This window comes from Acanthaster planci, linkage group LG05 (genome assembly GCF_054643075.1).
Source record: "Acanthaster planci isolate LZ-2023a linkage group LG05, COTS_SCS, whole genome shotgun sequence".
In the NCBI taxonomy this organism is placed as follows: domain Eukaryota; kingdom Metazoa; phylum Echinodermata; class Asteroidea; order Valvatida; family Acanthasteridae; genus Acanthaster; species Acanthaster planci.
The window spans coordinates 1,441,777-1,465,362 of NC_141781.1; the positions used below are offsets into that span (position 1 = coordinate 1,441,777).

Here is a 23,586-nt window from a genome sequence, read left to right on the forward strand (position 1 = left end):
GGAGGCTTGTTTCAAGCAGATTCAACTGAAAAGTGACAGAAATCTTACGACTCAAAAAGTTAATTTATATATTAAAACTTTTAAAAAGAATAGAAATTTTCAACGGGGCAAGAAGTCTTGTTCATATCTTAATCTTGCTTAATTGTGGCTGGAGATGCTCCTAGACATGAGAAGCTATTATAGTGATTGTAACGTACATGTGCATTGTGTGTGTTATTGCAACTAATTTTGTACATGGTTCAATCATCGACAATCTGCCAGTCAGAAAGACTAAATATTTGATCGAATTGAAGGTTGAATATTTGAATAGTAAATTATTTGAACTGACTCAGCCCTATCTCCATCGGTGGCTATGGCTAGCCACTACCATAAACTTGTACATAATTTCATGCCGTAGCCAAGTGAAAATTCAGACGCAGCCCTTCATAAGACCCCTTGTATGAGTATAGTGCCCTCAGTATCGTCCTAGGTCATCGACAGTCATAACCACATGATGCGATTTGAATTGCTGGTATACCCGGTACATGTGTACTGACTTTTTCTTAACAATACCTTGGGAAAAACATTACAAAGAAAAAAACCATGCCAACTGGTGACCGTGTTTCGCAGATGCTTGAAATCCAGATTAGCTATCTTCTGAGGAACTACACCCTGTCCATCACTCAAACTCAGACTCATCATGATGGATGTTACAAATACTCAGTTTTAGTACTCGCTCTTCAGATTATTCACGACCACACTCATTTTCCTAAACTCATGATGACTGTGATTTCATGACTAATCACAACCTTGAGTCAAACTTATTATGCTCGTTTGTATTGATTCGTATTTATGATTGTCCCACACATTTCTGAAACACCAATTGCTTTTTTTTTTCAACATATTATTGTACATTTTACTCCTGCTGGTGCATACATAGATTTGAAAATAGCTATAAATTAGGTTTTAACCCTAACATTCCTCAGTCCTCCAACAGGTGAAGGATTGAGGAGTGTTAGGTTTAAGGCCACTCTGGGACTGTCTCCTGCATGCAAACTTGCCAAATCCAGTCATGCGATGCTTCTATCAAGGGAACAAATGTGACTGACTCTAGAAAAATGGGTACTAAGTCACCAGATTGAGGTTAGGAGTTTTTGGTATGGCTCGATTCAGTGCATCAAAAGCTACAATTTGATACATGAATGACCCCTGCAGTGTGTTGCGTTCCAGAGATACATAGACATTTGCATATCTACATTTTCAGGTTCAATAAAAGAACTTTTCGAGGAATAGCACATAAAGTGTAGCGCTTGGAAACACAATTCTATATAGAATTTCCTACTTGATTGATAAATTTTTCATTTTTATTCATCAGTATTCATGTTTGTAGTCACAAATTCTGAAAATATAAATAATATAGAGGAAAAAAGGAAAAACACAAAATTGTCTTTTCGCAGAAATTTTGCCTTCTCCAAATAGAGCAGGCCATTATGTGTTTTGGCATTGCGTGACTAAATACCCTTTTTTGCAGAGTGGGTCACAAATGGTGAAGTCTTCCAGAAGTGAATTTGACAGTGTGGTCCTTGAAAAATGACTTTGCCAAACTTTAGCGTTATACCGGTACCATTGCCAGGCATGACCACAAAGTGACTGATATTGGCAATGACTCTAGCATCTAGGAATACTCCTGAGCCCAGTGGAATCAAGGTTTTCTAACTCGTAATGACTGCCACAAACATGACATTTTCAAATTCTAAGTATGTTTCCATTTCTTGTTGCTTTTTGTTGCCAGAACAAGCTACGGGCCAGTCTGTAACTGAAGGAAGAGATTGAGGCTTCAAGGTATCGATGATCTACAATGGAAAGAACCAATCATCTCTTCGTGATTTCCATGCTCCTTCTCCTTCTGCTCTCCGATAGACCAAAGGAGACAGAGTCTACATCTAGAGACCTCAACACATCGGACATCTGTTGCCCTGGCGATGCAGGCATGCCCGGTGAAGATGGTTTTCCCGGTTACCCAGGACGGAAGGGAATGCCGGGGAGGCAAGGGCAGAAAGGAGTGCGCAGGGATGGGGAGAGAGGTGACAAAGGAATAGTAGGGCCCCCTGGAATTAAGGGGGACATGGGAGAGATGGGTCCAAAGGGACAAGCAGGCGGGGAAGGACTGAGGGGCCCTCTAGGTGAAGCAGGACCCAGGGGGAACCAGGGAGGTAAAGGAGACAAGGGATTCAAAGGGGACACTGGGGAGGTTGGAGATGCTGGGCCGAAGGGGCTCCTTGGGGCCAAAGGGATAAATGGCCTGCAAGGAATTAAGGGGGGGAATGGGACCAAGAGGAAGGGCAGAAAGGGCCTGCAAGGAGAGAGGGGGGAACCAGGGCCAGTAGGATCCAAGGGGGTGATTGGACCACCTGGTGTAGGGCCTAGGGGCCCGCGGGGGGTCCAGGGCAAAAAAGGGTTCGTAGGTGAAAGGGGGACACCCGGCCCAGGCCTGCCTAAAGCTGAATTCATGGTCAGGAACACTGTGTCGCACACTGCTGGCACTTTCCGCATCGACTACAACATCGTGACCAGCATTGGCGGGTACTTTGACTGGGAAGTGGCTCGGTACACCATTGGGGAGTCAGGGACCTATGTGCTGCAGATTGCCACAAATTACATCGGTGGACGATTTCAGCTGATGCACAACTTCTCTCCACTGATCACAGGTTCAGGATTCCTTCTTGCTATCAAAGACTGTCGAGCCGGAGATCAAATCTGGTTACGAATCGAAATTTCGAAGGTATACTTTGAAAATATGGACTTTTGGCTTTCAGGCTACATGCTGTACAATCTTTAATCACAAAATATCAAGACCTTCAGTAAAACCATAGAGCTAGGAACAGGCCAATCTCCTGAAATATAGGGTATGCAATGGATACTAATTTAGTACATCACATCTCCTTCTAAGATCCTTCTGTTTAAATCATAATGGCCTACATAAGACATGTACTTAAGTTTACTTTTACCAACCATTTTCTCTCAAGCATCTAGTTAGTGAAAAAACAGTGAGTGACACACAGAAGAAGGTATCAAGATCACAAAAATAATAAATTGACTGTGAAATTGTTCTTTCATTAAATGTGACCTGAATTTTACACAGAACTCTTATTTACACTGCATATGCCTACTGGCTGCATGGAGCTTTTCTATGAACAAAAGATCAACTTTGATATCAAAAGATCAGAGCGAGGGATCAACCCTAAGACTGGCCCTGCGGCCTTTCTGCATTGTTTACCAAGAATTTCTGACTGCAAACTTTTTAAGGAGGGTAACGGAATTCAAAATGGGGCGTTACCATGCTCTGGGGCAAAATCCCAAGCCTAGGACAGTGTTTCCAGACATTCTGAAGATGGGTGAACAGGGTCTGTTCCTGAGTATGAAGCAAACATTCTTTTAGGGCATCTCTTGGGTCAGGTAGCACCCAAAGAATGAAAGTCTAATGAGAGGCTTGAGGGGCCAAAGCCAGACTGATTTATGACTTTGGGAGAAGCCTCCTCATTCTGACCAGGAATGCCGCCTCGGTTGGGGGGGGGACACACATTGGGATGTTATTTGGGTCAGAGTTTTAACTTTTATTGCAAATGTAAACATTTGCGCCCCCATTCCAAACACATCATTAGCCTGATTTACAGCTTCAGTTGTTTCACCATAAAAATATTTATCAGCAGGGATGTACTTCTTCTTTGAAACCATTTACTGCAAAAAATATTGGAATCCTGTGGCAGGGTGTGTTAGAGATGGAGTGATTATTCTTGAATTATTGACTAAAACATAACATATGATTCTGAGCTGTCAATACACACAGGGATAACTATTTATTGCTCAACATTAACAACTTTTTAACGAGAGCATTGAAGATTAACCATATGTAAATATTTTTTTTGAAAACTGTAAATATTGTAAAGAGGATAAAGTTGTAGTGCATATCCATGTTTCAGTCCAAATTGTGATTCGAATTGAAAACTGTAGATCACTGTGTCGAGTGTTGTTTTAATGAAAACAATTTCTTGCAGTGTCTTACGATGAAGTATGAGTAGTAGATGAAGTTGTGGCAAGTGGCTCAATTTTAGGACACAAAATGGATGCCAGTGTATACATGTACGCTGCATTCTAAACAGCCAGGGCCCAATATCATGGCGCTACTTACCACAGAATTCCGCGCTTACGATCTCCATTCTGTGCTAACCGAGCAAGCAGAAAAATGCTGTGCTAACCCTTTAAGCACAGAATCCATAGTTACGGGATGTACGAATGCGTACAAGCCAGAATTCCTTGCTAACCTGTGAAAAACGTTTGGCGTAAGCGCAGAATTTTCTGCTCCGGTAAGTGCCCATTTTTTGCCGTGAAATTGGCCCCTGATTGTACATGTACGTCACTCAGATACGGGTGAAAAAAACTTCAACTTGCTGATATCCTGATAACCTACATATACGACAAGAGATGCACTCAATTATAAAGATGCAAACATTTGCACAAAGCAGCCTCCATTTCCACCTGTACACATGATGACGAGCTGAGCCAATCAGAGCACAAGAAATTAGAATCAATAGGCCACAAGCAACCAATAGAATGAATTTGTGAAGCCTTATGAGAGTATGGTCTGTCCTCGCAAACATGCACTTAAGATACAAAGTCTTCATACATCTTCTATCTCACCAATATGTGCATGCATGGTAACTCAAAGGGTACATGTACATGTAGGTCTGTCTTGACACTCCTTGAGCAGTTGATAAAACTTCAAGGGAGACCAGAGCCACATATAGAGACAGTTGCAACATAAGTGTCACCATTGCTGGAAACATACAGGCAGGTGTATGCATGTCAGTGCACACATGATTCATGGCCATATTGGTTCAAAAGTCGGCACTACTCACTTTATAAACAGCTCTGCATGAGACTGCTGAAGGAGGCCCTCTGTTGACAGTGGTCGGGTGATTATCGACTCACAGCCATCAAATGGCTGTTGAAAATCAGCCTCTCAACTTATTCTGTGGAGCCCCTTTGAGGGCAGATTTACTACCAGAGGGAGATTAAAACCTCTTCCATTTGATTAATGTTATTCAGCAATGCACTACAAAATAAAATCTCAAGTTCCTTTACTCTGCAATGATACAAACCATGGTTCACTGCTTAAAAGCCTTCAGTCCTGTTGACTCCCTTGAAAATTCATAGCTCTGTCAGTGTCTGTCACTGCTCTTTTAACTTAGTTTCACAATGCTGACTCCTTATTTTAGCCAACATGCAACATTAAAATTAGATTTTTCTATTTAGAGCTGTTCGCATGTATCTATTTTTATAGCCCGGGAAGATAAGTGTGTCTATGCACTACGATGAACTGGTACGATATTCCATCAATATCATTATTGAAGATGTAAATAAGATTGCCCCTTATTGTAAATAAAAGAATGTATTTCATACACCAACAATGTATACCTCTCTGCAAATAAAATGTTACAATTTCAAAAAACTGTAGTGATATTAGTTTTTATCCATAAAATAGATGAAAGTTTGTTGTTGTGTGTGAAACTTCTTCGGGACTGCTACATGTGTATGTCACCCTTAATTCTTAGATTCCTCAACTCTTCAACCATTGGGTTTATTAAATATCTGTTAATTTGTGCATTTGTCTTCTATGGAAAAACAATACAATCAAGCATGTGAATGGGCATGAACCCAAAAACCTGAAAATATTTTGTGATGAAATTAATCATGGGGAGACTACTGCGAGCATGGAGCGCAAAGCCTTTACGGCGTAGGGTCCGGGGCTTAAGGGGAAATGTTGGATTGTAGATGCTCTATGGTACAATCTGAGGCAATTCACGGCCCCTTTGCTTCTAATTTATTGAAGCAAAATCTTCACAATTATAAGGACATTTCTCATTTTTTAAAAATTACTCTGATTTTGTTTTAATAATTAATTGGACTTGTAAAACCTGTGATGTAGTTTGTTCTTCTTTCATGGAAGTGTTTGCGGTGCTTCTAGTACTTAGCTGCATGCTGTATCAATGCTTTCGCTCCGGAAGTACTGTACTTGATATGAACACAACACCACTCACACCATGCTTCTCCAGGGTCGTAAAGCTTACGAAAGCAGTCGCCCACCTCATGCTCATCTTCCATTTCAGCCAGTACTATAAAATAATTTGTCACACCACGACCAGTTCCACAGGTTTTTTACTAAGAGATCAATCTCTTTCGGATCGGCAGCCCCCCGCTCAACGAACTTCAAGTCCTTTCCTTTTGCCATGATTTCAATGTTGTTTCCTGACTGCATGTGTGTACCTACGTACAGCACGGCACTTCAACTATGTACAGTACACGAACATGTACCAATTTCAAAAAGCCACTTTGCACATGGCTGGCCGGTCATGCAGCCTCGAGCCTCGCAGTGCTGCCAAGAATTTATGTCTCTATGAAATACGGACCCATTCAGAGTAATGTGCATGCGTATGTATGATAATTAGGAGAATGGCCAGTCATGTGACAGGAATTAACCAATAACAGGTAAGAGTCTGATTTTTACGGGGTCAGATTTTTGTGGACACCGGGCATTCACTCAAAGTGGCTGTGGCGAAGCGCGAGCTCACGACAGCACTCTTCACTGGTTCCCTCCTTTGGTTACGCAAAGAGAATTCAGGTTTTGTGGGAATCCGTGAAATTAGTTCCTCGTACATTTCGAAAGGTCCCGAAGCGTCATGTTAATAGAATTGTTTCAACGAACAAATTTCACTACGCTTTAGGGAAGTTTTGAGCGTCGAGTGGTCAACTAACATTTACCCCCTACAACTTTCCCCCCAAATTTTATTCCATTTTTACACTGAACTCGAAGACTATAAATTTGAAGGTGAAAAAACTGGAAAGATTCCCATGCCTGATACAAGTTAATGTTAGTTTGCACAAGTTTGGTGTAGAGTCCACTTAATCGATATGCCTGAAAACTTGTTGGGTCATGGCATGGGTGTTGGCATAATGGCCCAGTGTGGGAAAGCCTTTCTCTTTGCTACTACGAATTCAGCTTTGCTGGTTTTTGATTTGAAATGATTGCCTTTGCAATATGCTCTTGGCACAGTACATGAGATGGCCTATTTTTACAAAGCAACAATATCATTTTGATCGGAACTTGTTGCATGCGCAGCAGGTTCACATATACAACCAACTTCTGCTGCTATGTTCAGTCTTCACGCTTGTAATGGAAGCCAAGTTAAAAGTCTTTCCATCATCCTGCATCGTCTTTGTCACTGAGCAGGTGCTTCTAGTCAGCACAGATAAGGCCAAGTCCAAAGAACTTACATGCAGCTGCGGCTTGACATTTCCCATAACACTATATGAAGTGGCTGTTACCAATATAATGGCCTCGTGTGTAACTTTAAGCCATATCCAAGTATTTCAAACACTGCATAGAAATTCACCAGTCCAAATATCACATGACATGAAGCGGCTGATAGGTTTTAAACTAATACCTATCATTAAGAGAATCTAGGAAACAACTGTTTTGCTAAACAGCTCAATAAAAATGGACCCTGGTCAAAGCGAGACTAGTTTGCTAGTGTGGGCCCAAGTAAGACCACTCAATACATAAGAGTCCAAGTTTTAACCAGAGATATAAGCGCTTTGAGCATAATGTGATTGTCTACAAAGGTTTGACATCTAGTGATAACAAAGCCAGACTCTGACTTACCTTGACGAAGTCTTGGAGTTCAGCGTTCTGTGCCTGAGTCTTCTTGAGCTTGCTTTGGGCTGCTTCCAAGGCCACCTCCGTCTGCCTCGCAAGCTGCTTCAGTTGCTGTCCAGCAGTCACCTCTAGCTCAGTGGAGATGGTCTCTGCCTCAGCTAGCTTGACGTGAGCATCTTGTAAGGACTTTACCTGGATAGTGTGCAACATTATGGAATAGGGAACAACTCAGAAAACGTTCCAATAATTTACCAAAACAGCTGGTCTCAAAAAGTGTTGGTTTATTTAGCAAATCAAGGTGCGTGGTGGGGGGGACACAAATCCTTGATCTAGGATGCAAAAGACACTTGAGTGTTTGCAATTATTTATCCCTAAAAGACCAAGAGTCAGTGCTGTATTCGAGTCCATCACAAGTCCTTGTAAGTCCATCAAAGTCCATCACGAGTCATTCAGTCTTAACCACTTTGAGCTGGATTCCTGGTACCGGAGACCTTAGGTTTATACGCAAAGCCGGGGTGCCCGAAATCAGACAAAGGAGCTGGTCCTTGGAATAAAAGACCATACTCGGAACATATGACCAAGCTGCTGGGCATTGCCAACATTTTTTCAGTTGTCAATAGCGGAGGTAATCCATCATTGTTTTGAAACAGTATACCACTATTTGTGGCAATCAGTGCGACCGAATTACAACTGGGGACAAAAGCACTCCAGCGCCTCAGGGATAAGCAATACAATACTGCTGTGCGCTAATCTGGTCACATTTGAAAAGACACCAGCAGCACACTGGGTCAGTTTTGAGAACAAAAGAAAATTACATAACACCGCACAATCTGGGCTCTCTTTACAAGGCGGCAGGCCTGGCTGAAATACTCGGGCGTCAATGGAGATTGCCTGTCAGATTAGAGTACCCACAAGACAGTCATTCATGTGGGCGTAAACGTCCAGTAAATGAAGTTATGAATTTTTGAAGAATTTTGAAAACGAAAAATCTTGAAAATCCCGCGGGAACTTGTCATGCAACTTCAATTTAGACCCCGCAGCATATGGTTAAGCCAATTCACAAGCCATTCACATGAGCAGTGACAAATGCATTCTTTTGTCAGTGTTCACCCTGTTACTTATGAATGGCCTTGTGAAGGGACGGGGCCATTCTATAAATTAGGGGTTCATTTTTGTCTGTCTCCCTGTCACATCTGACATATGCTTTTATAAGTTCAGAACGCATTCTCTTCTGATTAATTAATGCAAATTACCTGCCAAACAAATAGAAATAATTTCAGAGATATTTCCAAAATTACTCAGGTCACGTGTAACAAGGACAAAAAAAGTCACATTTTTAGACCCCGTTCAAAGATGCAAGGGATGTATTAATTCCATGGTCTTGGAGCCAAGTGGAAAGGCTGATAGTATGGCGCCCTCTTGAGACTGAATTTATAGAATGACTGCCACGAGACAGGCTTTTTGGGCCATCTCACAGCCAGGGTTGACAGGTGTTTCTACCCCTATCCCCTCCCAACTTTGTTAGGTTTAAGGCTGAATTTTTACCAGAATTTATTCAAATTAGCTGACAGTCTCCCACATCTATCTGGAGGAGAAAGTTAACGGTTAGGCTGATCGCATTAGCCATCTGTACTACTGATGAATCACAATATTTACCAAAGTGCATGATGAGATAGAATGAGGTCATCGGTGCATATAGTGTACTTCACCAACCAGTATAAGGGGCCATTACTGCAGCGGTACAATGCTCATGGACAGGTGGTATGACTGCATTACATGCCACTTTGATCAATAAGGTGTCGTGATCTGCCAATGCACGCTCGCATCGAGCTGAAGGATGTGCGTGTGAGTGCGGCGCCACCCCAGTTATGGTGTCTAATTGGATTAGTTTATATTGCCTTACACTGCCAGAAGCGTAAACAAGTACACTTATCCCTGTTTTCAAATGGCTGTCTTTTTGTATCAATTACTTTAAATCTTCCAAGGAATAAGATTGCCCTCATCACTTTATTGTGATCGATCATATATCTGCCATTTCCCTTACTCATGGCATACAATAGACCGATTGCGCCTGCAAAGTCACATGACCTATAGTGGGTATTAAATATCATCGAACACAGCATCCACCAAAAGCAAAGTGTTTCATAAGTATCATTTACCAAAAATAAAGCCAACGGTAGGTACCATACTCAGACTACTGATGTGCTGGGTACCACACTGCAACTTGGCTGTATTGTTTGTATATGTAAACAACACTCAAAACACACGTTGTTATGGGGTTGATACCCACTACAGGTCACGTGATTCAGCAGGTGCAATCGGTCTTTTGGACAGCCATGCACAACACAACAACGACCCCTATTCTATCCCGCCATGCACTGCAGCAAACACTGTGACACATCATCAGCACATAGCGCTAATTCACACAGGACTTTGTCCTTCAGTGGTGTAATTCTTACTAACTATATGTTCCGGACTTTGAACAAATGTACTTGGGTGGGACTAGAACCTCTAACCTGCTTTTTGCTGCAGAGGTCTTACCATTCAATCATCAAGCTTACCAGTGTTGACTGACCAATAACACCTGTCTAATGGAAGTGTTATACTCTATTACCTTCCTGTCCAGCTCTGTCTTGCATTTCATGTACAGCTGTTCATAGTGTCGCTTCTCCTTGCTGACAGTGGACAGCTGTTTCCTGATAGAGTCAATCTCCACTCTCCTCTTCTCGTTTGTCTCAGTCAAAGCTGTGATTCTGTCCTCCAGTATTTCCTGAACATAACCAAGTTGGAAAAGTTTAAAGCCATCAAGTGATCCATTGAGCCCTATTCACAAAGCAAATGGACAACACTAGCCATTATGATGTTGCTCAACATTTTAAAGGGTATCTGCAACAGATTTTTGCAGGTGACCTTGTAAGGTCCAGATGAATTTCAGGCATAAGGTTTGTACGCTTGTGAAAAATGACAGACCCCTAAATTTATACTTTTACCTGTTTTTTTCTCTGCTCTTGAACTATAAAGCACAGCCGTAAGGTCAAGAAACTCAGGGGGACTTGAACCGTATTATGACATCATCAAATCACTAGATCTATTTGCCGTCCTCATCAACACATGTTTTTTTTAGAGTGAGCATTCTTGCGGAGGAACTGAACTCCAAAGTTGATGATTTTTTTTTATAAATGTGAAGAGAAGCTGCCAAATTAGTCATGATATGACTAACAATGACCAATTCCGTGTTAAATAACCATTTTACATCAAAGCAATGTGATTGATCTTTAAATACTATCACTTACCGTCGCCCTTGTTGCTGCTTTGTTATCGCTGTCAATGGATCTGGCTCGAGCTTTCAGATCATCGATCAGTGACCTTTTCTGACTGATGTCTCTATCTTGTCTACTGACCCTGAGGACAAGAAGTACAGAACAGAGTTAATTCCCACGATCAGTTGTTAGCTCCGAATGTTCGTCATACTCAATTATTTTGAATTTCCTTATAATTCATTTATTTCATTTCATTTCAGTCATTCATTTATTATTATTAGTCCATGTAAAAAACAGAAATTTACTTTCCACTGGTATATTACAACAATCAAAAACTAAAAACTTAACAAATATTTTGAAAATACAAATGGTAAAAAAATAGTCACAAACTGACACAATACACTTCAAGCTCAAAATGACCGAAAATCACAGTACGTTTAAGATACTAAGCATACAATTACTGAAGACATTCCTACAGCCTAACTTTTGAATGGCATTCCAAGAAGAGATATTTAAAAAGAAACAGAAAGCAGTAGGAGCGCTGGAACCCCCATAAACAACTCCTTTAAGACGCTACTGTGGGATAAGCGCTTAGTAGACGATAGATTACATAACAGTAACAATGAAAACGTAAAATGTACCATTTTTACATTGCTATTGAAAGCATGGATGGCATTTGGAATGAAAGACTGTCTGAAACGACGAGTTGTCTTAGGAACACACAGTCGAATACCATTAGCAAGATGGAATTTCAGGCTATTCATGGTGAAAGACAGCAACAGGCGGGGGGGCTTGCAGTAGCACCATGCGAAGGAACATATCTCTTATGAGTAGGTGTGGTTCTGAAAAGAACCAGGAGTATACTCAACGTTTCGGACTGCGTGCTCAATCCATCATCAAGAGACACTCCTGGTTGTTTTCAGAACCACACATACTCATAACATTCCTTCGCATGGTGCTACTTGAAGCCTTTCCACATAAAAGATAGCAAGTTGAGACAACGTAAAAACCAATGGTGCTCACCACCATGCAGTTCCTAATAATACACATCTCTTAGAAACTGACAAAGATTTGAAAGTCATTTCAATACAATACAGATAAAGCAATGGCTACCTACTTTTCTTGGAGAGCTTTCACGGTTACATCTCTTGCCTCCAAATCTGCCTTGAGGGATTTTATGATAGTAGCTTGACGAGACACCTCACCTGACTGAGCCTGATAAAAAAGAAAATCTTTGCATAAACCTTTCCACTGTTTCCCAAATATCTCCCAAAATAACCTACAGTTATTTTCAACTAGGGACATGAACTTAAGGTGTTTGGTCCAGGGTTCCACACAACAAAATAAAATAAACTAGGGACATGAACTTAAGGTGTTTGGTCCAAGGTTCCACACAACAGAAATACTTAGTATGTAAGCAACTCTACATACATTCAACTGTTGCTTACTCATTTATAGCAAACAAAAAAGAAAATTAGTATTCAGCTGAACTTAAAATTAGACGTTTATTTCTCTATTTTATTGGCCAAGTTCGATTTGTACACAGATACTTTCTGCACTTTCCACATTCACTGTCCCTGGATCATTTCCCCAACCACGAGGTTTAAATCAGATTTTACTTCCAAGAGTTCTTCTTCTCAACCTCAAACTTTTGTTTTCACTTAAAGGATGTGAGTGGCACAGGGATGGAAGGCCTTCTGTTTATCGATTCAGACATGTTTTAAACCATTTGGCTATAACATTGGTAGTGACCGAATGTGTATCCTATCGGGGAGTTGGACGAATCTGGACTAACCTTGAGTCTGGTTTCTATCTGTTTGCGTTCCGTCTCGGCCTGTTTCTTGAATTCTGTCTCTCCTTCCTCAAGCTGTTTCTCAAACAGTGCCCTTTGCTGGTTGCTCTCTTCCAGCTCAGAGGTTAACCTCTGCCAACCAAAACATGCTTTAATAAATTCCTCTTTTGGGGGGCAGGGGTGAACGTCAGAATTTAATATTATGGGATTTGTTTTACCGATATAATTCTTTTTATCAACACTTTCAAAGCTTACTGATGACCTTGACCAATGTTGTAGTCGAGACAACTTACGACCTACAAAAGACCAACACAAGACGTCCAGTCTGTATTCAAGCCACAAGCTATTCAACTGAACTACAACAAATCCAGTGCTTATTTCCTGCTTTTTCTTCTTGCATATGGCACACACAGCCTACAGTGTCAGGTCAAGGGTAGTTATTATCCAGGTCACCCTTGACCTGACACTATAGCTTTGTGTAGCTATCTAGTCAAGGGGAGCATGGAGCTAGCTGGGGTCCTACCTGGACGGTTTGTCTCGACATCTTGAGGCGTTGATTAGCCAGGTTAAGATCTGACTGTAGCTGCTCTGTCAACTCTTCCTGCTCAGTCACAGTCCGCTGTAAGGACGTCTTAGACTCCTTCAGCAAGGACACCTTGACAAGACATAGCGACTGAGTTCATTACCTATTCTGTTAACATTCTATGGCTGTGTACATAAAAACTTTTGTTGTTCATGAATACATGTGGCACTGCCGGTACATTCCACCACAGACTCTTTAGAAATTCTGTCCTTCAAAATATTCATCTCTACCTTTACTCAGCAGCACAAGGTTTCAATCTAATAGCATTTCAAATGGCAAAAGCAGGTGACGTTAAAAAGCTAACTTACAAAATATGGGTGTACTATGTTATCCAATGCAGACAAAATTAGGAATTAAATATCAAGAAATATATAAAAATGGAGAATAAACACATCACACAGTTTGGCTTGGTTTTGTGCCGAAGAAGTAAACCAGATTTCCCTGATGTTTTAGATCACCTGTTGTTGTAGTGAGGTAACTCTTTGCTTGAGGCTGGCAAGGGAAGGCCCACTGGCGCCTGCCCCTTGTGACCTCCGACTGATGTTGCGAGCCAATCTGGTCAGGGGAACATGAGGCGAGGTACCAACATCTCTCAGCTCAGTGTCTGCAAGAACAGGTAAGCAACAAGTTGCTGGATGAGGCTATGTCTGACTAGGGTACTGGCTAAGGCTTGTCACAATAGTATGCCACTGACAAAGCAACAGCCACAGCCAAAACACATGATATGATTAGGACAAGACCAAATGTTGACCGAACCTAATAAAATAGCCGCAAGTCACCAGAGCCACTTTTGACTTAAAGGCCTTAGAATGAATCTTGCATAGTATAAATCAATAGGAACCTATAACACTTAACATCCTCATGATGCCCATTGCTATCAGGATGCTAAAGTTAAAAATGGCTTTTGAATTCATTCTGCAGAGGTGAGATTGAAGGAAAATAAAACATCCACCAAAAATCATAAATAGCGTAGGGTGTAAAAACGTATTTCCCCAAAATACCTTTTGCTTGTGATCTACATCAACTTTTACGTATGAAAGCATTTTAACAGCAAACATGGGATTTTCCAGACTTTGAAAGAGATGGAAAAAATCCTGAAATTAGGGAAAATCCTGACCAATCTCACCCCTGATTCTGTGTGATCCAGTCTTCAGTGTCCAATCAGAAGGGTAAAAATGTGAATCCTCATTCTCCATACCTGATTGCTCTGTGAGAGTATTATCCGTCATGGTGCTACAACTAGCTGTGGAGTTAGGTGTCACGCTGCTTATAACATCATCATTTATGAGGTATTCACCAACGCCAGCATCAATCATACTAGCTTGGAGAACTAAATGGGAACACAGCAAGTTCACATCATATTAAATAAGGACAAAGGCATCAAAATCATAGTAACTCAAATGTTTCTTCAAGTTTTCATCAGACCCTGGAATGACAATTATCTCAAATTATGAAACTTTTAGAGCTGATTTTACACTTTGAAAAAGAATTTAAAGCCTACCCACACCTAAGAGCATTTGGTCAATTTTAATATAGCTTGTTCTATGGACAGTTTACCTTGTTTTTATTCTTAATGTGACTGGCAAATTTGGGGAGGAAAAATTGTTGCGCAAAGAAAATATACCTCTCTCTGTTTGTGTCGCTACTGACTTCAGAATGACGTCTCTGACGGGGTTGTCTTCATATGCCTGGGCCATCCGACGCAGGTGTTTCTGAATAGACAAGAGCTAAATACAAAAATGGTAATCTGTAACTCTGTGATCAGATAGCCTATTGAGAATGAACAGTCCGTTGAAAAATCAATCATTCAATCAATTTATTAGAGACTGATTAAACTTTCAAAACCTGTTATGTGCTTAGAACAAAAAAGCTAATTTCTTTGAACTAGTTTGAATTAGATTCGAATTAGATTCATCATCAGATGTCAGTGAACAAATCTAAATGCAATGCCTTTATTTTCATTGGACAAGTTCTGACAATCAGTCTTCTGATTCAATTCAAGTGAAAATACACATTCCTTGGGGTCTTTGTGAAAAGAAGCTTATCTGCATGTTGAGCTTAATCAGTATCAAAAACCTCATCGCAACGACAACCTAAGATATCATTTTGTTTCTGAGATAATAGTTCAATTATTCTGATCAACCTATCTCAGCCAGGCCTACCTGTCTTGCAGATGGTGATAATTTGTCAGAGCCCCTACGTCTTCGTCTTGGTGTGTGGAACATATCCTCAGAGCGAGATGTCTCCACGATCTGCTGGCCCAAACTTTCAAGGGAGGTACTTTCCTTCGGACTGATAAAATGGAACGGAAAACATTAAAAATACAAATTTAAGTGCAACCAATCCTCCTCAAAGCAGGCTAACCATACCACAATTCCGGCTTGGGGTGATAAGCAAAAATGATTACAAGACTAACGATCTGTAATACAAGATGACAAAGCAACATGACACACTCTTTCTACAGAGTTTGTTTCCTGATCATACTTGTTCTCGTGAGAATTAAAATATCCAGAGCTTGTGTCTATAATCCTTTTACACATTTACAACCATAATTTTCTTTTAAAAAAATTAATAAACCCTACTGGCTACCTCTCAATGCAACAACAAAATTTAGTGTCAACAGCCTTACATTTTGAAAAAAATACTGATCAAAATGTGTTGACTGTTTTACCTGTCGGAGTTATTCATTTCGTCCCAGTCGTCACTGCCAAACCCAGGGAAAATGGAGCTCATTTCTTGTATTGATCGATTCAGAAGAGCCTGGTGCTGAGGAACAGACAACCGGGGGGGAAACATTTTTGCAATACATCATGTTTGAAAAAACAACTTTGATTGTCCAAAAATATTGTTCGTATGGATGGGGAGACTGTGGTGAAGCAGAGCAGAGTTCCATAGGTCAATGGTTACCATAAACTCACAGGTAGTACATGAGTTCAAACCCTATCAAATTTGGGTCACGGTGCTTGTGTTCCTGGACAAGACATTTTAGGGAGCGTTTCATAATTGTTGAAGGCGGTATTTACTGTGGTACCACTGTCTTTTTTAGCGGCACCACACTAGTTACCCGAAAGGGCTTAATGCTGGTACCGCAAAAAACAGCGGTACTGCAGTAAATACCGCCTTCTGTAATTTTGAAACGTTCCCTAATTAGGATTGCCTCTTCACATCCTTTGTCTTTACCCATAAGTGGTGTCATGGATCAACTCCGTAATAATTGGGAAGCACTGAGACATTTATATCGAGTACAATACAGGCACCACGTCGAATACACTTTGCAATTGCTGTGGTATTTCAACTGATTCCGAGATGATACCGACCTCCTTGGTCATCTTACTCCTTCTGAATGACATCCCTCCCACCGTGTGCCTCTGCCTCTGCTTGAGGTACTTCAGCTTCTTCTTGAGATGGTTGATAGTTCCTCTGAGTTCTAGCATCTTGGATTCTTTCTGGGCTTCAACGGCTCGTTGCTTGGATACACCCATCCTTAAGGACCTTTATTTGTTGACACAAACAGGACAAAACTGCATCAATCAACTGATTTACAATCCACAAATGGAACTCTTCTGACAAGCAAGGGTATATTTGGCCACTTTGACCTGGATGACAAGACCAAGAAAAAAAAATGGTCAAAAGGGATTATCCCTAACCCTCCTCAATCCTCCAACAGGTGAAGGATTCAGGAGGGTTAGGGTTAAGATTACTTCCTCGCCTCCCACCTCTAGCGCCCTGTGCTGAATCCCACTGGTTACTCCATGTGGGTTAAGGTTGCCATTCCCTACCTGATCATTGAGGGTACCTCCTCACCTCCCACCTCTAGCGCCCAGAGCTGAATCCCACTGGCTATTTCATGTGGGTTAAGGTTGCCATTCCCTACCTGATCACTGAGGGTACTTCCTCACCTCCCACCTCTAGCGCCCAGAGCTGAATCCCACTGGCTATTTCATGTGGGTTAAGGTTGCCATTCCCTACCTGATCACTGAGGGTACTTCCTCGCCTCCCACCTCTAGCGCCCTGTGCTGAATCCCACTGGTTACTCCATGTGGGTTAAGGTTGCCATTCCCTACCTGATCATTGAGGGTACTTCCTCACCTCCCACCTCTAGCGCCCAGAGCTGAATCCCACTGGCTATTTCATGTGGGTTAAGGTTGCCATTCCCTACCTGATCACTGAGGGTACTTCCTCGCCTCCCACCTCTAGCGCCCTGTGCTGAATCCCACTGGTTACTCCATGTGGGTTAAGGTTGCCATTCCCTACCTGATCACTGAGGGTACTTCCTCACCTCCCACCTCTAGCGCCCTGAGCTGAATCCCACTGGTTACTCCATGTGGGTTAAGGTAGCCATTCCCTACCTGATCACTGAGGGTACTTCCTCACCTCCCACCTCTAGCGCCCTGTGCTGAATCCCACTGGTTACTCCATGTGGGTTAAGGTTGCCATTCCCTACCTGATCACTGAGGGTACTTCCTCACCTCCCACCTCTAGCGCCCTGAGCTGAATCCCACTGGTTACTCCATGTGGGTTAAGGTTGCCATTCCCTACCTGATCACTGAGGGTACTTCCTCACCTCCCACCTCTAGCGCCCTGTGCTGAATCCCACTGGTTACTCCATGTGGGTTAAGGTAGCCATTCCCTCCCTGATCACTGAGGGTACTTCCTTACCTCCCACCTCTAGCGCCCTGTGCTGAATCCCACTGGTTACTCCATGTGGGTTAAGGTTGGCATTCCCTACCTGATCATTGAGGGTACTTCCTCGCCTCACACCTCTAGCGCCCTGAGCTGAATCCCACTGGTTACTCCATGTGGGTTAAGGTTGCCATTCCCTACCTGATCACTGAGGGTACTTCCTCGCCTCACACCTCTAGCGCCCTGAGCTGAATCCCACTGGTTACTCCATGTGGGTTAAGGTTGCCATTCCCTACCTGATCACTGAGGGTACTTCCTCACCTCCCACCTCTAGCGCCCAGAGCTGAATCCCACTGGTTACTCCATGTGGGTTAAGGTTGGCATTCCCTACCTGATCACTGAGGGTACTTCCTCGCCTCCCACCTCTAGCGCCCTGAGCTGAATCCCACTGGTTACTCCATGTGGGTTAAGGTTGGCATTCCCTACCTGATCATTGAGGGTACTTCCTCACCTCACACCTCTAGCACCCTGTGCTGAATCCCACTGGTTACTCCATGTGGGTTAAGGTTGGCATTCCCTACCTGATCACTGAGGGTACTTCCTCACCTCCCACCTCTAGCGCCCTGAGCTGAATCCCACTGGTTACTCCATGTGGGTTAAGGTTGGCATTCCCTACCTGATCATTGAGGGTACTTCCTCACCTCACACCTCTAGCGCCCTGAGCTGAATCTCACTGGTTACTCCATGTGGGTTAAGGTTGCCATTCCCTACCTGATCATTGAGGGTACTTCCTCACCTCACACCTCTAGCGCCCTGAGCTGAATCCCACTGGTTACTCCATGTGGGTTAAGGTTAGCATTCCCTACCTGATCACTGAGGGTACTTCCTCACCTCCCACCTCTAGCGCCCTGTGCTGAATCCCACTGGTTACTCCATGTGGGTTAAGGTAGCCATTCCCTACCTGATCACTGAGGGTACTTCCTCACCTCACACCTCTAGCGCCCTGAGCTGAATCCCACTGGTTACTCCATGTGGGTTAAGGTTGCCATTCCCTACCTGATCATTGAGGGTACTTCCTCACCTCCCACCTCTAGCGCCCAGAGCTGAATCCCACTGGCTATTTCATGTGGGTTAAGGTTGGCATTCCCTACCTGATCACTGAGGGTACTTCCTCACCTCCCACCTCTAGCGCCCTGTGCTGAATCCCACTGGTTACTCCATGTGGGTTAAGGTTGGCATTCCCTCCCTGATGATGTGGTCTTCTCTTGACCTCACTGTAAATGACTTGTACTGCCACCCTCCCCCCACAGCTCACATCCATGTCCACTATAATTCTTTCACTAGGTCCCACATTCACTGTAACATGACCATAACAATATTTTCCAATCTTCCAAGGCTTTTCCAGAAACTTCAATTCTATGCTCAAGAAGTTGACCTGAATCCACCAGAATCCAACCATGTATAGTAAATGAATGACATGTTTTTATACCTGGACAAAAGTAACATTGGGCAGGCTGAATGGTCATAACCCTATCAAAACACTTGAAGCCTTGCTCCCTTAGTGTACTTCTGAGTCAGTCAACATGCCAATGATACCCTTCTACACAAAGGACTTTGAAGGATGCCATACTTTATTGGTATGGACTCAAAAAAGAGTGAACTGAAGGGTGCACTATTTGTAGATCAAAGAATTAACTTGGCACTGCTTGGGGTGTGTCCCTGACCTCCACTGTAGCAGTGTTTCTAGAGCAAAGCATGGGGCAGTCATAGCCAGTGAATATTGACGTGATTTGCAGGTAAGGATTTTGATGGATTTGGGAATAGCCACAGTTAAGTAAAAAAAATGATGATTATTAATTGTCACCTATTCTCGGTCTCAAGTCGGCTCTTGTCCCTCGTCAATCCATCCTTCTCTTTCTCCAGTCTCTGCAACAATCTCTGCAACTCGTTGACCTTGTCTCTGAGCTCCAAGGCCTGGTCTCGCTCTGTCTTCTCACGTCTGTTTGCCTCTTGCAGCTGGCTTAACTGCCCCTCCAACTCTGAACAAAGAATCCATTTCAGCTTGTTGAAAAGAGGCGACCATTTCGAAATGATACTGATCAAAAATGTCAAACTTTGATAAGGTTCAAGCACCAGAAAAGGAAAGGGACTTCCCATGTTTGGATGATACAACAGACTGAACTGGCCTTGGGTGAGATGGAATGCAGATGGATGGGTGGCTTGGGTGGGGCAGGGGTTTTGTGGTTAGAGTGGGTTCAACTGCTATACAGGCTCCTTCTTGGCTTAAGATGACACCAGCCTGACCGAGACTCTCCTTCCAGAACATCAACATTCAAGCTTCAATGTTTTTTAACTGTACAGTGCTAGTTCATATGATGTTTACAGCTCTGAGAAGGGTTTAACAAAGACCTGACCTTGTCGTTCTTTCTCTAGACATGCTGTCAATTCCTTGATGGTGGTGGCATCAGATGCTGTTTGGACTCGCAAGCAATCCAGCTCCTCATGGAGGTTCATTCTACAAGAGGAAGAGCAAAACTGTGTCAGGCTATCTGACCAGGAAATCCAGGGCACTGTGTAGCACACTGACAAGACCAAACATTATTAACACGGTGTGCACTCTGCATTACAAGCGCAAACTGCACTGAGTGCAGTAGCCAATTTTCGACAGAATGAGCACAAACCTGACACATCTTTGATCAAGAGCAGTACCCGAGTGTAAGTACACCAGGCAAAATGATGCAACTGGCATGAGTGAGGTATAAGGGAAAGGATGAGAAAGCCACAAAACATCCAGGGACAGGTTACAAGAGTGGATAAGTTCTGCGACTGTTTAAGGCTTTCAACGACTCACAAGACTTACATTATCTCATTAAAGGCTCTGGTTATTGATTAATTGGTTGGTTTATGGCTTCATACAAAGTATTAAACTATACCAGGCAGCAGAGCTCATCTTGTGAGTATGCTACTTGGATATATTTGTTTAACCACTTCCTGCCAGGTGGAATTCACAAATGCAGGACGAGTTTCCGGGCGCTTTTCAAGATTTTCCGTTTTCAAAATTCTTAAAATATTCAAAAGTTCATTTATTGGAGGCTTACACTCACACATATGACTGTCTGGTGGCTACTTTAATCCGACAGGCAACCTACATTGACGCCCAGGAGTTGCAGCCAGGCCTGCCGCAAAGTAAAGAGATCCCACAATTATGCGGTGTTGCATAATTGCCTTTGTTCCGAAACTGGCCTAGTGCGTTGCTGAATGGCACTGGTGTCTTTTCAAATGCGGCTAGATTAGCCTGCAGCGGTACTGTATCGCTCATCGCTGGAATGCTGGAGACTTTTGTCCCTGCTGATAATCCGCAGGCACTGAATGCTGCAAGCAGTGGTACGCTCTTTCGAAACAATGACCGATTACCTCCACTAATGCCAGCACTCTGTGCTGAAAAATGTTGGCAATTCTTAGTAGCTCGGTCTTTTGTTCTGAGTACGGTCTTTTGTTACCAGGCCCAGTTCCTTTGTCCGATTTCGGGCACCCCGGCTATGCATACAAACCCAAGGTCTCCGGTACCAGGAATCCCGGCACCGAGTGGTTAAAGCGAAAAAAGGAAAACCTGAAGATTAAATCTTCACATAACCAGAATCTGATATCAACAATTGTAAAATCCACAATAATCCCAACAAACACATCAGTATCTGGGGTCCACAACGGTTCTGCACTGAGGTGAAAAGTTTATACATGGATTCCATACAACAGCCAATCGGGCAATCAAGATCAACCACTACTGAGCCGACAGCATTGCCAAACCGGGAAACCTCCTTGTTGCTTACCGGGCAATCAAGATCAACCACTACTGAGCTGACAGCATTGCCAAACCGGGAAACCTCCTTGTTGCTTACCGGGCAATCAAGATCAACCACTACTGAGCTGACAGCATTGCCAAACCGGGAAACCTCCTTGTTGCTTACCGGGCAATCAAGATCAACCACTACTGAGCCGACAGCATTGCCAAACCGGGAAACCTCCTTGTTGCTTACCGGGCAATCAAGATCAACCACTACTGAGCTGACAGCATTGCCAAACCGGGAAACCTCCTTGTTGCTTACCGGGCAATCAAGATCAACCACTACTGAGCTGACAGCATTGCCAAACCGGGAAACCTCCTTGTTGCTTACCGGGCAATCAAGATCAACCACTACTGAGCTGACAGCATTGCCAAACCGGGAAACCTCCTTGTTGCTTACCGTTCTTGCAAGACGTTGACTGTCTGCTGTTTGAAGTAAGCTAGTTCATTCCACACAGCATCTGAATCTTCCTTCTGAAGCTTGCGTGGCTCTGAACGACGCCCTTTCTTCTTCTTGGGAGGATCCCTTCAGAAAAGTAAACAATTCCTGCCAAACTTACAAGCCAGATCTTACAACGTGAGAAGTAAAGCAATCAAAAAAGGAGAGAGATCCGAAACTCTACGTATTCCAGAAAGAGCAGATGGCTTTGCTGATCATACATTACAAATGTTGCAGTTTTGCCAAATAAATGACCAATGTACCAATTTCTCTAGCAAATGTATGAGGCCTACTTCTCCATACCTTTCTTCAGCATCATATGTCTTGATCTGTTCCTTCAGGACATTGTAGCTGGCTTGAAGGGCTTTCAGTCTCTCTAATCGTCTTGTGTGGGCACTCCGCATCTCATCCAACTCACTATTCTGAAGGAAAATAATGGGAGAATACATTGCAACAGAGAAGTACCTCGATAGTAAATCTCTGGTAGCATTTGCTAGAAAGCTGGAAAACACAAGTCCTACGATTGAATGGTAAAATATGGGTTCACGACCAAATTGTGAGAATTGAGCAGCTCAGTGATGAGAAATTGCTCATAGGCTCCTTTGTCATCACAATCCTGTAGGACGAGGTAGTGGATTGCTGCAGATTGAGGAGGGATGTGTACACTGTCATCCAGAGATGCTCTGGGTAGTGCAACAAGAGAGGTAATATTGCCTCCCTACATAGCAACAAGGACTTCAATCTATCATTCCAAGCTGATGGAATGACAAAGATATAGGTGTAAAGTAATCCATGTGGAAGTGAGGATGTTGCGACCTTGGACTCTCTGAGGAAGTGTAAACTGTAGTTCTCAAGCTAAAGACACAAGGACACTCTAGTGAACGGTAATTACAATATCAAAAAAATGAATTTCTATTAGACAGATGTCGTTCTATTACCAACTGATCTCTACTTGGATAATTGTTAATTTTGCTTAACGTGAAGTTAGGGTCCGTCAAATTGATCGTGTACCTTCAATTTTAGCAGTTTCCTGAGATCGGCAATTCTCCTGTCTGCGATGTGTTCTTCTCCAGGTTTGAAGTCTCTGAATGCAATCTCCTCAGCCTCATCTCTCATGGTAGGGTCTGGCTGGTAGCTGTAAGGTCTACGAGGGGAGAGAGACCGAGATCGTCTCAATGAACCCTTGATGGGTGTTGACGACACCTGCAATATTAGAATCAATAATCTTCAGATAATTCTTGGAAGAGGCCTTTTATATGACCTCAGTCGTCATGTCAATAAAGCACTGAAGAAACCATCTCAACTCGCTGAGCAGTATCAACATCAAGCAGAAACTGCACATGGAATTACACGTC

At 42.8% G+C, this 23,586-nt stretch overlaps 2 protein-coding genes across 5 annotated transcripts in view; one reads left to right on the forward strand and one right to left on the reverse strand.

Annotated features, from left to right (window-relative positions):
- Positions 1-3,965, forward strand: part of LOC110985893 (uncharacterized) — a 28,456-nt gene extending 24,491 nt beyond the window's left edge. For both annotated transcript variants that reach the window (XM_087136613.1, XM_087136612.1), the window contains one exon: positions 1,772-3,965. In XM_087136613.1, coding sequence (XP_086992739.1) covers positions 1,838-2,818 — 981 coding nt within the window. In that variant the 5' untranslated portion in view covers positions 1,772-1,837 and the 3' untranslated portion in view covers positions 2,819-3,965. The remainder of the gene's footprint in view (positions 1-1,771) is intronic.
- The window catches only part of cntln (centlein), an 82,129-nt gene that overhangs the window by 49,593 nt on the left and 8,950 nt on the right, over positions 1-23,586 (reverse strand). For all 3 annotated transcript variants that reach the window (XM_087136578.1, XM_087136579.1, XM_087136580.1), the window contains exons 15-31: positions 23,243-23,434; positions 22,535-22,653; positions 22,193-22,318; positions 20,366-20,466; positions 19,816-19,990; positions 16,646-16,820; positions 16,000-16,094; positions 15,491-15,620; positions 14,953-15,055; positions 14,527-14,658; positions 13,787-13,932; positions 13,269-13,400; positions 12,749-12,877; positions 12,071-12,168; positions 10,987-11,095; positions 10,308-10,463; positions 7,700-7,885 (exon numbers count right to left, since the gene is read on the reverse strand). In XM_087136578.1, coding sequence (XP_086992704.1) covers positions 7,700-7,885; positions 10,308-10,463; positions 10,987-11,095; positions 12,071-12,168; positions 12,749-12,877; positions 13,269-13,400; positions 13,787-13,932; positions 14,527-14,658; positions 14,953-15,055; positions 15,491-15,620; positions 16,000-16,094; positions 16,646-16,820; positions 19,816-19,990; positions 20,366-20,466; positions 22,193-22,318; positions 22,535-22,653; positions 23,243-23,434 — 2,304 coding nt within the window. The remainder of the gene's footprint in view (positions 1-7,699; positions 7,886-10,307; positions 10,464-10,986; positions 11,096-12,070; positions 12,169-12,748; positions 12,878-13,268; positions 13,401-13,786; positions 13,933-14,526; positions 14,659-14,952; positions 15,056-15,490; positions 15,621-15,999; positions 16,095-16,645; positions 16,821-19,815; positions 19,991-20,365; positions 20,467-22,192; positions 22,319-22,534; positions 22,654-23,242; positions 23,435-23,586) is intronic.